The 15,347-nt window shown below is 39.4% G+C and overlaps 1 protein-coding gene across 1 annotated transcript in view; it reads right to left on the reverse strand.

The window, feature by feature from the left end:
* NPR2 (natriuretic peptide receptor 2) overlaps nucleotides 1–15,347 on the reverse strand; it is a 2,072,492-nt gene that overhangs the window by 33,404 nt on the left and 2,023,741 nt on the right. The window contains exon 21 of the mRNA XM_044078984.1: nucleotides 6,630–6,721. Coding sequence (XP_043934919.1) covers nucleotides 6,630–6,721 — 92 coding nt within the window. The remainder of the gene's footprint in view (nucleotides 1–6,629; nucleotides 6,722–15,347) is intronic.

Genomic DNA, 15,347 nt, shown 5'->3' on the forward strand with positions numbered 1-15,347 from the left:
ATTTGCTGCAGGAGGTCTCTGTCCACTCTATAGCGCTCCACTATCTCCAGCTCATGTAACCCCTGGTAGGTGACCCTGGGCCTGTGCACTCTTCTCCGTCTCCTCACTGTGGGTTGTCTGGCAGCATTTGCATTGTCACCACCCACAGCATATTGCATATGTCGTCTTATAACAGCAATGGCAGCCCCTAGCATTTTTTTGTCTGAGTGAAGCTTTTTCAATTTTCACTTCTAGTAGCATACTCCAGTGTTTCAGTGTCTCTTGTGAGAGACAAACTGCACTGTTGTTTGCAGAGTTTTAAGTGCTGGGCTGGGCTAGGCTAGTGTTCTGCCTGTGTAATTGCCTGATTTGGGTTGTTTTCACCTGCTAGTTCTACTAGTATCACCTGGTAGCTTCCTGCTATTTGTTGTGCTTTCTTTTTCCTTTCTGTTTCCTCAGGGGGAGAGACGCGCATACAAGCATAAACATGCTCACAGCAGCTCACACATGTGCATACATGCTTAGACAGACTAAAACTTGCTTATTCGGGCTAAAACGCGTGCACACCAGCGCAAACAAGTTTACAGGTCTTCCAACAGCCTCATACATGCTTACTCCAGCTTAAACGCAGGCACTCACGCTTTCCCGTGCGCACTCTGTCTTACTCAAGTTTACAGGCGCATACCCGCTCAGCAAGAAACTTTGATGTTATCCACAGTATACACTTTCCATTTCTTGGCTTTCCCTGGCCTACCTGTTGACACACCTCTTTCCATGATGTCTAACTGACACCTACCAGATGCCACTGTCCTCCAATGAGCTGCACTACTTTCATACATACCCCCCTTGTGATGTCACCTATCTCATACTCTGTTCCTCCCCCATATCCTACTCCTACACTCCACTGACTGTGCTCATTTGCTATGTAAAAGTGCGATTCACTATCCTAACACTCATTTACATAGGATTGCCTAATAATGCTTGGTTACATGTCTTAGACTGGGCTTCTCCCCTTAGCAACCCCTACTCGGTGGCCATGTTGTCTTCAGCCTGCTATTCCCTTACATTGTAATTTGACAATTTTCATAAATTCTATGTTTGTGGCTTTTATTGCCTTATTTTATGATTTTTATAGCGCACCCTGTTTGCGCGGCGCTGCGCTATGCTTAAACATCGGAAATCGGCGAAAAAAAATATATTTTTATTTTAATTTTGCATCAGGGAAACTTTCCAATGGCCGTATATTTGGCCATTGGCATGCTTCCTTAACCATATGCAACCTTTATTTGGAGCTGACAAGGCTCCAATGTGCGATTTGCAGAACGGCACTCAGTTGTCAACTGAGTACATTTCTGCAGCTAACACGTCTCCTACTCGGACAGATTTCTGCTTCCTGGATCACAAATTTACCTCATTTGCATGCCTTTCGGCTGCAAGTGAGGTAATTTGCATATCACAGCCCTCTCCGTGTAGGTGACGTGTTAGGAGCTCTCTTACATTACCCTACAGGCTGTTCGTGGATCGCTCGTCGGACATGATGGCTGCATGGGGTCTTACTCTACTCGTAGACTCCGTGCAAGCCATCGTGAATCCGGCCCAGAGTAAGTATATATAAGTCTCAGGGGTGGGGGGCTTGCCTCTGAAAAAAGACAAATTTAAAGGTGTAGAGTGATGTTTGATATTTGCTCTAATCCTGCATTTTCAATATTTTTTTCAGTGTGTTGGAAATCAGAGTCATAAGTGCCAAAAATTCAACATGGAGCCATTTTTATTCCTTATATTTTGTGCAGAAATAATCCATAGATGGTTAGAACAAGGATATATTGGGACATTTACTTGTTGCTCCTACACATGAAGGACAAAGGTACTAAACTGAGGTTAATCTGTGATTACCCATCTGTTTGTCCAAAGTACATTTGAACAGAGTTAAGAGAAGTACTTTGCTTTATGTGGATCCATTGAAGTGGAATTATCTGTGACACATACCTAGCCCCTCCAATGTGTTCTATTTATGCTGCAGAAGAGCTTGAGGTCTCCTGAACAGGTGTTTATGCCACTACTGGACTTGCAAATGTGTAACAAGTCTGACATGAAAGGGTCTGTTGAGGCTCTACATACAAGGCAGAGATTATCTCTCAGTAGTCTGTATGATACTGGCAAGACTTACAAGGCTTTAAGATACCCCATATAATTTTTATGACTTAGGCCCTTGAATTTCATACTGAGGAGACATTGTGGTCATTCCAGTTATGACAGGTCTTTGGACAAGTACATACTGAAGGGGGCATTATATTCAATGACCTTCCTAATGAGTGCTGAGTACAGTGGAATGATTACATCTCTGAACCCAGATTCCATACCTTTAGATATAAACTGCGCAATGAAAAATGACTTCCTTATAACAGTGCATACATGGTGATTAAAAGACAGTTCATCACTGACATATGTTCCCAGATCCCTGTCTGTTGGATCAGTTTGAAGGGGTGTGTTGTGAATGTGATAGTTACAAGAGGAGTTATGTCTGCCAAAGGATGCAATTACACAGTTCTTGGCACTGAGTTTTAGTTAATGGTTTTGACCCCAACTATTTGTTTGGAACAGGCCATCTTGAAGGATAATGGTATCCACTGTATAATTTATAATGACACGTAGATTGCAGTGATCTGGAAACCTTATCAGCCACAATCCTTTAATATTAGCTTTGACCCCCAAGACGTAAATACCAAACAAGACTGTCCTAATAATTGAATTTCGGGGTAAAGCACTAGTGACAGGTCTTATGGAGGAGGTAGAGCTGCCAACCCTGATGTTCTGAGGTCTGTTTGTGAGCCAGTTTGCTAACCAATGAGTTACATAGGGATTCACATTTAGCTTAGAGAGTTTATCTATGATACCTGAGTATGGGATGGTGTCAAACACCTTTGCAAGGTCTACGTATGTGATGCATACTGATTTGTCCTCATCCATTTCTACAGCTGGTCAGTTTCTACAGCACCATCCTATATTTAAGCATTTAAAAATCATTTTAATTGCATAGGACTTGTCATTTACCAAACAGCAAATTTGTCACACTTTATGCTTTTTCTACGTGGGACTATATGTTTGCGTCACCTTTATAGCTTCATACTGTTCTTTTCCCTGAAAGCATCACCTTACATATTAAAACACATATCCTGATGTCTCACTACATCCTATTATTTATACAGCACCAAGCTTTTAAAATGCAGCTTTACTTTGAATGAAATGTCTGCCCTTTACTCATGAAGTATGTTTCTGTCTTTGCAAACCAGCTGCATAGAACTTGCCTTATTATAGATGCATTTATCTGCCTACTTGTCTGTCGCTCTATCTACCTGTCTGTGTTTATCTAGTATGCATTACATTTGATAATCAGGTCACCAGGTTGAGAGTGTAAAAAAAAAACATTTTATGAGATACCAGAAGTAAACAGAGAGTTTTTTAATTATTCTAAATTAACAGAAGAAAAGCAAGACAGAAACTGAATGAAATAGATGAGAAGTAATAAAACTTAACTTCTGAAGCAGAAGTGAATAAGTGAGACATATCAGACTCTATAACAGCATCAAAGTGAAGTAAAAAAATCAGCAAATATGGGTGATACTATGTTGTGATTTCAGACAGCACAGAGCAAAGTATTACCAGCAGAAAATGGAAAAAAAAATCTCAGTCACCATTTATTGGCTGGTGCTATGATACCACGCAAATATTGCGCACTGCAATGGACAAATTGTGTTTTGAAGAGCATCAAAAAAGAATTCAGAGAAGTATAAAAAAAATGCTGTCGAGTCTGCAACAGAAACCGTAAAAGCAGAGAGTAAAAGAGCAATATGTGCAAACTTAATTTAAACATACTGAAATGGTATGACAAAAATACTAAACTACTTCAAGGGAATTCATGCATTTCAATTATAGAGACAGGAAGACAAACACACATAATACAACATGAATGGCTCAGATAATACTTAAAAGGTGTTCTTTCTGCAGACAGAATAAATGAAAGCACCAACAAAGAAGAAATTATATGACCAGAAAGTATACGTGAGGTCAGTACTGCATGGAATAGATACAACACAAGATGAATACATTCTCATGTTATTAAACAGGTAGGAATATTGATAGACTTGTTCTGACCAGGCTATTTTCTATCACAGGTTCATAGGTGTATGCTAGGCCAGTGACCACTAGGGCCTATAAAAGAATCAAACCCGGTACTATGTGTCTGTGTGGTAAACTCCTTAGCCATAATGCCAACCCCCAACTCCTGAAGGATCAAAGCCTGTACCTTGTGGTTGTGAGGTAAATGCTTTAACCACTATGCCATTTCCAAAATCTCTTTGCTTATATTTGTATCTAAAGAATAAATAAAAGAATAGTCGTAAGGAGACAATACATCACTAAAATGTGTACATGGTTTGACATTTATGAAAATAAGGATTATGTTCTACTTTATAGCAACACTTGCAAGAAAAGAAGACATAGACACATACAAATGTCAGATAATTAGCCCTTGAGACCCTGTACTCTTCTCTAATGAAATGAGGAGTTATATTGTAATCTGACTTAGGACCAACTTTTGCTACTTGTCCATCTTTCACTCTTAGCTTTGTATAGTCTTGCATGACATTGAAATCTGCCTGTCAGTAATGTGACAGTTCATTCCATAGTTTTATTTATTTATTTTATTCCATTTGTTGACTGAGGAAGTGCAACTAGGTATAGAACCCCTTTTAAGTTGAGGCATGGGAAGAAAAGCTCTATTGGTACAGTGTCATACAGGATACATTGTAACTTTAGCACATATAAATTAAACATTAGCATCATCTTTCATAGTGGTGCTGCGGTAGCATTGTCGCCTCACAGCAAGACACTGTCCCGTTCGATTCTCAGCTAGAGCGTCTTCTGTGTGGAGGCATATGTGAATGGGCGCGCCTTCGTTGAAGGTTGTGCATCAGGGCTGGTAACTTGGCACGTAAAAATCCACTACCAAACATTAGTGGACCGGAGTTCCGCTGTGGGGACCCCTAAGCGGGATAAGCCGAAAGACACAAGTGTCATCTTTCATAGTGCAGTATTTGAAAATTATAAACAGTTGCATATTGAAATGGTTCACATTACACAAAAGCATACTGAATAAAAGAATACATTTTCATTGATACAATCACACTGGCAGAATACTTTCACACTGGTACAATCACAATATCCGGTTAAAATGGAATCCATTATATGCAAGCATTTAAAGTGGAAAAGCTATAAACATGGATATGTATGAACAAACATTCAGATATCTGTATTAAACTTGGATCTTTGTCCTTATTAATATTGGGCATCTTGCACCAACTATCCATTATATGTGATCCAAACTATTGTCTGGGAAGCCTACACTACCAGTAATGCACAAACACAAAAAAATCCTGGACTTTGTCAGTGCAGATGCCCTAGAACAATTAGTCAGAGTACCCACTAGCGGGAACAAGATCTTGGATCATGTCTTTACTAACACAGGGGCATCTTACAGCATCTCTTGCATATCTTTGTCACCTGTTTTACTATAGAGCTGTGTTCTTCAAATTAAAATTAAAACCAGAGACTCCTTCGTCTCAAGGAATGTTTAGAAATTTCTCTAAAATCAGCTACCCATTTATGATAGATAGGCAAGCATCAAACTTCTACCAAAGCCACTTAACTCCTCCGAATAGACAGAGACATACACCACCACACTATACCAGCATGTAAACAGCTGTGTAGATGCAGCTGTACCTTGCAGAAAAAGATGCATAGCAAACCCCAGAAACAAACCCCCATGGTCAAACTGTAATATCAACAAGCTTTACAATAAAATGAAGAACATTTTGAAGAAAAGTAAGAAGAGTAATTCTCAGAATAATACAGCCCTCATCATGAAATAAACATACAACTCAGGAGCTTAATAAAACACACCAAAGCCAAGTTTAAGGCTAAAATAGCCACCCAAGCCAAAGATAATCACAAGGCCATTTTAGTTGTGTTATTAATCTCACAAGCACAATGCAGAAATGGAGTGAGCTGATTGTGAATGATGTTACCTACAGTGAGGCTGAAGATATAGCTAACCTAATGGCTGATAAATTCAGCTCAAATGCTATGACAAAAATAAGAAAGTAAACAAGAAATTGTACAAAATATCAAATGGAAACATGTTTATGCATAAACAAATGGACTATTCCTAATCAAAGCATTCTCTGTATGTGACACTCTTGGTGTTGGATTATAGGGACAGAAAACATTTTGGTAAAGCTGTGCTTCAATTAAAGAAAAGATATGTATGCAGCTCAACAACAGTTTGGCCAAAACTCTTAACCAAGTTATCCATATTCTTCCATAAACAGAGAAAACCTCCATTGTTTGCAAAAAGCATCACAAGTGGTGAACAGCAGTATGTTGGAAGCTCATTTCTGAATACGGCATTTAATGCTGGCTTAAAAAAAAGACCCATGGGGATTCTACATATAACATGATGATGTAGAGAGTAACACGATCTTCATTGTAAAACTTGCTCCCTATAAGAAATAAGCTAACATTAAATAGTTAAATAAAGTGTTTTGTTCATCTTTGCCCATCTTTCAGTTTATCTATAAATATGGTCTGAATACCTTCATTTCCACATCTCCACGCAGTGCCAGGTGAAAACACCCAAACTCATCGAGAACAAATTTGGCTGCAGATGACACATGGATCTTCAAAGCTAATGCAAAGAAGAAAAATAATCTGTCAGAGGTAAAATTATATGCATTTTAAAATGAAGTGGTACAGACCAAATTAATAAGTCAGTCAAGTTCATTAGCTGTAATCTGTTCTTTATTTATTTGATAATCAAACTTCTTTAAGTAACAGTTTAAGAACACTGCCATTTAACAAGGTATAAATGTAAGTGGCTCACAAGCATGACTTTATTATTTCACAAAGAACAATGACATTTGTGTATGGATAATTGATCAGATACTGTAATGATGAGTGCAACTCATCCATTAAGCTAAATGCCCCTACACAGCTGATCTCAGATCTAAAGACACAAAAGCACAAACTCCACAGAGAATCAGAATAATTCACTGAAGATGGTCTTCTGCAGTGGTAGCCTACTGAATGAGGTATTGCTTGATAGGGAATACACTATGCAAAAAAATTGTCACCAGTCACACTGCCACTAATGCAACTGTGATGGTGACATTTGGATTAGAACAATTAAGTATAGGTGTAGGACACTGCTCCTACAAGGGGATTGAGGTGCTTTGCTCTTCACACAAAATATATGCTTTTGCATGTTTTTTTATTTTGTATTGTTCAGGTGTATAAATGTCTGCATATATGTTTTGGAGTGTTGGATTCAGAAATGGTGGTTGGATGACTCCCCATTTCATACATCATACAATATTCTGCAACGTGAAAATGCTCACATTGCAGTAGTTCTCATGTGTCTTCAGCACTCCATGTATTGACTCAAAGAAATTAACAAAATGACAATAATCATACTCACAAAACCATACACTGTATGCCATACAGAGTACCTCAGATATGATGCTAAACAACTGCAGTCAACCTAAATGAAGGACATTTTTGTGACCCACATGTTTTGTATTTATGACATTCTACTTATGTAAAGTTTTAACAGCTTGCATTATATCTATGTGCAAGTGACAGAATGTAAAGTACAGTGTGTGAAAGTCTCAACTTCTAAATCTAAACAGCTGTTGGCAGTGCACCATTATATTAATATGATGATGTAATTACAGCATCTGGATACTGTAAATATCTTTTTCTGGTGGATTTATTTTAATTTCAAATGTGTGTTTTAGTGCTTTGTTTACTTTTACTCAATGAGCATTCTATGGCAGTATAGACTTTAAACTTTATAGTGTTCTTAAATTGATGTAGTGGTTCATAGTGCAAGAATGTCAAAAAATATTAAACATACCACCAGTTTATGCTTTCCATTGATCATGTCTCCTTTTCTGTAAGTCATATCTTATCTCTTTCACATTACTTGCAGTAATAAACTACTCTCCAGCAATAAGTATAGATATGTATTAACATCAGCTATAAAAACAGGAAGTGTACTTTCTTCCAGAGTATATTTCCTCACAATTAAAAATCAGCAGTGTACAGCAACAGTACTTCATTCCAAGGTAAGGATTATATAGAAAGTTACTTAAGCCTGACATACATTTCATTATTCAGCCTTTAAATGAATGACCAGATGATATAAGTCATACAGATGGTTATCAGTTATGCAGAAACCACATGTAGCTCTACCTTGTAATGATGTGAGATATGGAATACAAATAGGATGGCTAATTTGTGATATATATATATATATATATATCTCCGGTTTGACTATGATCTCATGGGTTTCCTCCCACATTCCAAAAGCATGCAGTAGGTGTGTGTGTGTGTGTGTGTGTGTGTGTGTGTGTGTGTGTGTGTGTGTGTGTGTGTGTGTGTGTGTGTGTGTGTGTATGTATGTATGCATGAGTGAGTGGTCTGGATGAGCTACTGTGGCAGGACTAGCCACCTGGCAGTGGAAACCTTGGCTTGAGATGATTGTCACTGCTGAAGTGATACCCTGACCCCATGTGCAAAATGGGAAAAAGTGGTTGAGGATGACTGTGTATGTATATATATATATATATATATATATATATATATATATATATATATATATTTTTTTTTTTTTTGGAACACACTTGAACCTCCTACCAAAAACTCACATAGTGAGGAAAATAAACTACTGCTATGTTCTGTTCTGTTCTTCAATAAGTAACTTTCCTTTAGAAATACTACTGCAGTTCATTAACACTCAGGACTAACAAAGAAGGTAAATGCAGTACATTCCGCATTTATGTTTGTGTCTTTCGGCTTTTCCCGGTTAGGGGTCGCCTCAGCGGAACTCCGGTTCGCTAATTATTGGCAGTTGATTTTTACATACCGGCTTGCCAGGCCTTACGCACAAACTTCAACAAAGGTACGCCCATTCACACATGTCTCCACACAGAAGACGATCTTGCTGAGAATTGAACCGGACAGTGTCTTACTGTGAGGCGACAACGCTACGCAGCATTATATCTTTTAGAATTTGACACACCAGCTTATCTGCATATGCTGAAGCAACATTTTAACAATTCTGCCTGTGTCACTGATATAGAGGAATGAGGCCCTGACAACAGCAATGGTGGCCTGAGCTCAAATAGTGTCTCAGACAATTACTGGAACAGGCAAGGAGGATAAATTTGCCCATTCCCGGAGTGGTGCACATTTTGGGGCATATTTTCATAGTTGATTTCTTTGGTGAAGATGTGTGAAACAACCACAGTGCTGCCTGAGTGGGGGAGTTATGCTATAGTTACTGCTTGCAGAAGTGAGGTGTGGTGCAGAAATTGTGCCTATTGCACTTCTCACCAACAGCGTATTCAGGATTGGGCAGGGGATGAGAAGTAGGAAGGAAACACTTCTTGGCAGCAGTGTGATGCTGCCCCAGAGTCTCCTCACTGCCCCCAAACATGGGGCAGATTCTGACTGGTGGAGGCTAATCAGGTTCAGTTCAGTTAGTGGGTGAAGAGAGGTCTTGGGAGTAGCTGATGGTTCGCTGTGCAGCCAAAAATGAATAAGAAAATAAAACAAAAACTGATCTTTTCAAAAGTGAATTCATGTCTTTGCTAAGAGGCCAGTCTTTCTGAGTTACATGAATAAACGTTATGCAAGTTCATAAATTAAAATACACTGCAGAAATTGTCACTTTTGCTCCTGCATCTGCTTTGGTCTGCCCAAGCCTTCTTTGTCTATGATTCTGCATCAAGATTCTAAAGTAGCTATGCATAAATGTAGCAAAATGCACTCATAACATACCTGCATAAAATTGAAAACAAATGTTTTTCCTTTACAACAGAGTTGTGTCGGTTAATGAACAGTAGTGTAAAATTCCTCTGACTACATTTTCCTTAGTGCTATTCTACTTCAGCTAGGGACGGCTCCTCTTCCTCTTTCACTGTAGGCTATATCTGGGGAAGTATATCTTCTGTGGGATTTTCTTTACTCAGAAGCTGCTGCAAGTACACCTTCCTTCTGCCTTTGATGTCCTGTGGACTGGTGAGCAGGTCGTTGCTAGCATCCCTTATGACTGGTGTGTGATGACTACCTTCTTTATGTCTTTGCCTTGTAACCTGATAGAGCTTTTTGTACCATTTGCTGAGTCACTTTTAGAAGCTGGTATAGTGCCTCTGATCCTTTGCTCTTTGCTATAGAAAATGCTTTCTCAGCCTCTTTGTTAGCCATCCTGTTCTTTCTTAGCCAGGTCTTTTTTTATCTACCACTTTTTTCCTGAACTACTTTCTTTTGATAATTTTCCTGACTTCTGCATTCCCCACCAGCTTTCCTTACATACCTTATTTCCATACCTGGCTCTGCTGCATATCTTTTCTATAGTCTTTACACACACTGTTTTGAGACACTGCCATTTTGCTTAATCTCTATTTCTTCTTCTTCCTGAGGTGCTAAAACCCTGAGTATATCCTTGAACTCTTGTGTTTTTGCTTTCTTTTCAGTCATCTTCTAGGTCTTCAACTTAGTGTCTGTTGACACTAAGAGCCTTCTCTGACCACGCCAGCCATTTATGTTCTAGGCCAGCTATTTCACTAGGTGTGAGTTTGTCTGGATCCCAAGCCAAGTGGCTTTGCTTCCCTACTCTTCCAACTTGCTTCCTGGATAAAGAGATTGTATAGACGCTGCCTTACTGTTATGTCATCCACTTCCAAGCGGCATCCTGCCAATGACCTATATTCTGTAAAGCAATCCTTACTTCATATTTGGCAGGTTAATTGGTTTTAAGTCTAGCTTTTACTCAACACAGCTATTCTAGACTGGGAAATAGGACATTATACAACCATTAGCTTATTGACCCAAGGCTGCTGGGCTTTATTGTGGGCATGCACTGGCTAAAAGATGCAAATAGACACCTCCAACTGTTGTCATCGGTTCCTGGCATAGGTCAGAACCCAATACAGTGTTTTGCAACATTAGTCAATGAGACCAAATCATCTAAAGCCAATTTTTGAACTTTGAGTGGCTAGCCCTGACATGGCACACAGATCCATATTCTACTAGCTAGATGATACTGCACACCACAGCTGATACCTAAAGAGGTTGGTCTACTCAACAGTTCCCCTCATAGGCACCATTTAGAGTCTGCTGCTGCTACAAGAGCTCTGAGTTTAAAACTGCTGTTTGACTGCATTGATTTTTAGATTTTCTACATTTAAGATTTGGATATTTCCATTATTTTTTTATTTTGTTTTTATTATATTACAGTTTGTTGCATTTTAAAATTTGTTTTACTACAAACATTTTTTTGAGGTCTTAAAAGTTGTTTACTAGGGTCAGTTAAGAAACATTCCTTTTCCATTCATTGACTGAATAGGAATTAGATCTAGCTAATTAGTGGGAGGAGCTAAGAAACAGTTTTCTTATTTAAGGTATCCACCTACATTCCTATCTGGCTAGAAGAGCTCTAAGTTTAAAATTGCTGTATGACTGCATAGAATTTTGTTTTATTTCCACCCACCAACTCAATTCTTATTGTGCTTTTAAACTTGTAGCCTTTTAGCTGCTCAGCCCTACTGTAAATTAGAGATTGCAAGCCCTCCCAGTGCTATTTCTACTGGACACTGATAGCTTAAACTATAAGGCACTCCCATGGAGTCATAGATTCAAAGACTGTTACTAGGCTAATGACCGGGGGGGGTCCTTTCTAAACCTAGCCAAGTTTTCCTGAAAGAATAATGATGTCCTGCATCCAAACAGGACATTGAGGGTTAGGCATTTATAAGCTACCTCCATCCATAAGGGACATGGGTGCCAGGCCTGGTGTAAATTACATATTCCATCTACTTATCTAGGTTGTGCTTAAACTGGGTGATAGACAAACTCAGCTTCATATAAATGGGACTCCTGTTCCATAGGAGGGGCAATTTCTGTGACACATATCTGTCTCTCCAACTGTTCTGTTTAGTCTGGTACTCTTTGACTTATGAATATGCAGGAGATTCATAAGTGTGGGTTTCTGGATGTCTTGTAAGCCAGGGATAAATCGCCCCATTAGAGACATAAAGCTTAGTTAGCTTCTGTTTCATATTAGTGTGCACTTCAATACATAGAGTGTTAATCTAAATTGTGTTTTGTACTGTTCTACATTTTTCCTTGTTTTAACCAAAAGTCAACTGTTCATATTTTTAACTAGGGCTGGGACTTTAGTCCTGCTGTATTCCTCACAGTAGTGGGAGAGGTGCGAGTCTGGGGGTCTAAGTCTTGTAGTATAACGCACAATAATGAGAGAATTGTGAATCGCTACTGGATCTGAGCCTTATTTACTACATTTCTACTGCACATTTCTGCTTGCATTATACTTGGTCTAGGGACCTTAGTCTTGTCTTGTAGTATCACTCACAATAGTGAGAAAATTGTGACTTGCTTCAGGATCTCAGCCTCATTTATTACATTTCTACTGCATTTTTCTGTTTGCATTTTACTTTGTCTGGGAACCTTAGTCTTACAGTATCACTCACAATAGTGAGACAGTTGTGCATTGCTGCAGGATCAGAGCCTTATATATACACTTATACTACATTCTTACTGTTTACTGATTGGATTAATCTCTAACATGTCTCCCATAACCTGTGCTGAGCTGTGCAGCAGTGGTCTGCAATAGCCTGTACAGAAGAGCTGTTGGACATGCTACACTTAAAGAAATCCCAATCCCTCAGAGCCACACGCTCCAGGGATATAAATCTTGTAATCACAATAAACAAAACATGATGGAGGGATAGGTTCCTGACCCAGAGACTCCCCAGACTCTGGAATAGATTGCCCATACATGTCAAGCAGAGTGCCTCTTTGGCCCTCTTCAAAAGGAACCTTAACAATTGGATGGGAGAAAGGAAATTCACCCCGGGGATCACATCAGATGCCCTGCTAGACAGGGGTCCAGGGAAGTAAATAGTGTGGGAAGAAATAGCCAGGGAATTGTCATGGCTAGGCTTGTATAGGCCTTAGGGCTGATAGCCTAGTACCAACCTATGAACCTATGAACCTAGAGTTGTCATTTTCCATATAGAACTTCCTCTGCTATTTTCTCAAGTATCTAGCTGAGTGTAGAGCAACTAGTTTTCCCACTGAGAAGCATTACACCAACAGTGTTGTTTTAGATCAATCCTTAAACTCTCCTCCCAGCCCAACAACTCCAAATGCCTGATTGCACCACCCATCATCGATCACAAAAAACAGGATCTACAGCCATTGCATGTGCACTTCCCTACTGTCTCTATAGCCAGCCTGGTGGAAATCACAATTCTGAGGCAATATAGCAATTGTCTCATGTTTATTGACAACCACCTTATTCCTAAGCAGACGAACACAGTACGTAAAATATGTAATTACACTATGTCTTTGCAGGCAAAGCTTTCACATACAGACACTGATATCTTCAAACAAGTTAGCAGTTACACACACACTATGCCTACTATGTATCACTCAGATAAACTTACATATGCTAAGACATTTAAATGCAATCCACCCAAACCTGAAAGGACTCCTTCTGCTATTCCCAGTAACCTCTCAAACACTCTACAAATACAACACTCTCCAGGACACATTCAATCTCATTTCACAATGTCTCAACCTATAAGCCCTTAAGGCAAACTGCCACACGACCCAATATATTGGTCACTGGAGACACTGTTGTGAGACACGCTGATGCCCCCCTCACCAGGCTGAGCAAGGAGACAGCCACTTTTAGTTGCCTATTAGGGCCAAGGATCTGCCAGATCTAATATGCACTCAGGACACTGAACTACAAGTATTAGTATTACTTAGTCATAGTCCATGTGGGCGTTGATGACTGAGATATACCTCTTTGGACTATATGAAAGACATGATAGAACTTTCACATTATATGTCCCAGACAGGTACGAGCTTAGCATTGAGCAGCATTCTACTTTCTCCAAGAATGATACTACAATGTAAACAGAAAATGACTGACTTTAACAAATGGCTTAGTCTCAGGAGGTTCAATGTTTGTCAGCTTGGGAGGACATGATTGATAAGCCACGCTGCTTTGCCAGGGATGATCTGCACCTGTCTCCACTAGGCTTTCCGATATTGTCTAAAGCATTATCTACGCATATAAAACATGTTTTAGGCAATGCCAATCTGATAAACATTCCAACATAATTAGGTCTACTCAAGATAAACTAACGGTGTTACTACTTAATGCTAGGAGTCTCAACAAGAAGCTCCACTCCCTGGAAAGTGTTGACATCTATACAGTTACTGAGACATGGTCAGTACAAAGGAATAATGCCTTCCACACATGTAGACCAGTTACCGTATAAGAAGGGGCAAGAGGTGGAGGTATATCAATCTACATAAAAAGTAAGCACACCTCAGGATTGCTGAAACAAAATGACATGTTTGAGCTACTCCATGTCCAACTAACCATAGGTAAAGTACAACACCATATCCTTGCTAGCTACACGTCTCTGTCTATGACCCAGGACAGCCATACCACATAACTGAGTTTACTATAGTCACAGTTCAGCCCAACACCATATTTATGGGTGATTTCAACTACCCCACCATAAACTGGGATACATACACAACCACTAACATGCAGGCTCAAAGAAGCCTGGATTTTGTTAATGAAAACAACCTGGAACAGCTAGCCTGCACATCTACTAGGGATGCAAATATCCTGGATTTGGTACTCACAAATATGAGGGAATATTGCACTCCCCTTGTGTAATGCCCTCACTGGTCAGATCAGATCACTACGTGGTCACTGTTGAAATAAATATAAAGACTGAACTCACCAAACTCCAAAACCTTTAAGAACTTTAAGAACATTCCATGGTTAACTATCTCATACTAAGCAATGGCATAGCTAAATTCCAAGCCCCACCAAACTCAGAGAACATGGTGGCCTCTGCAGATGTGTTTATAGAAACCCAGTACAAGCATGTGAATAGCTGCACAGAAAAAGCAGTACCAAACCAAAATAAACTTAGGACAAACCCCAAAAATAAGCCCCCTTGGTGGACATCCAGTATAGATAGGTTATACAACAAAAGAAAGAAAATCCCATCCAAAACCTGGAAGGACTATACCCAAAAGACAAAATACTCCCTCATCAGTCTCAGCAAGCAGCTTCAGACTAATCAAGTCCGCCAAAGCCAACTTTGAGGCAAAAATAGCCTCCCAAGCTAAGGATAACCATAAGGCATTTTTCAGTTATGTATGCACTCAAAGAAAACACCCAAAAGTGTGCTGAA

The sequence above is a fragment of the Protopterus annectens genome, chromosome 1.part1, assembly GCF_019279795.1.
Source record: "Protopterus annectens isolate FY-2018-M chromosome 1.part1, PAN1.0, whole genome shotgun sequence".
NCBI classification, from domain to species: Eukaryota; Metazoa; Chordata; order Ceratodontiformes; family Protopteridae; genus Protopterus; species Protopterus annectens.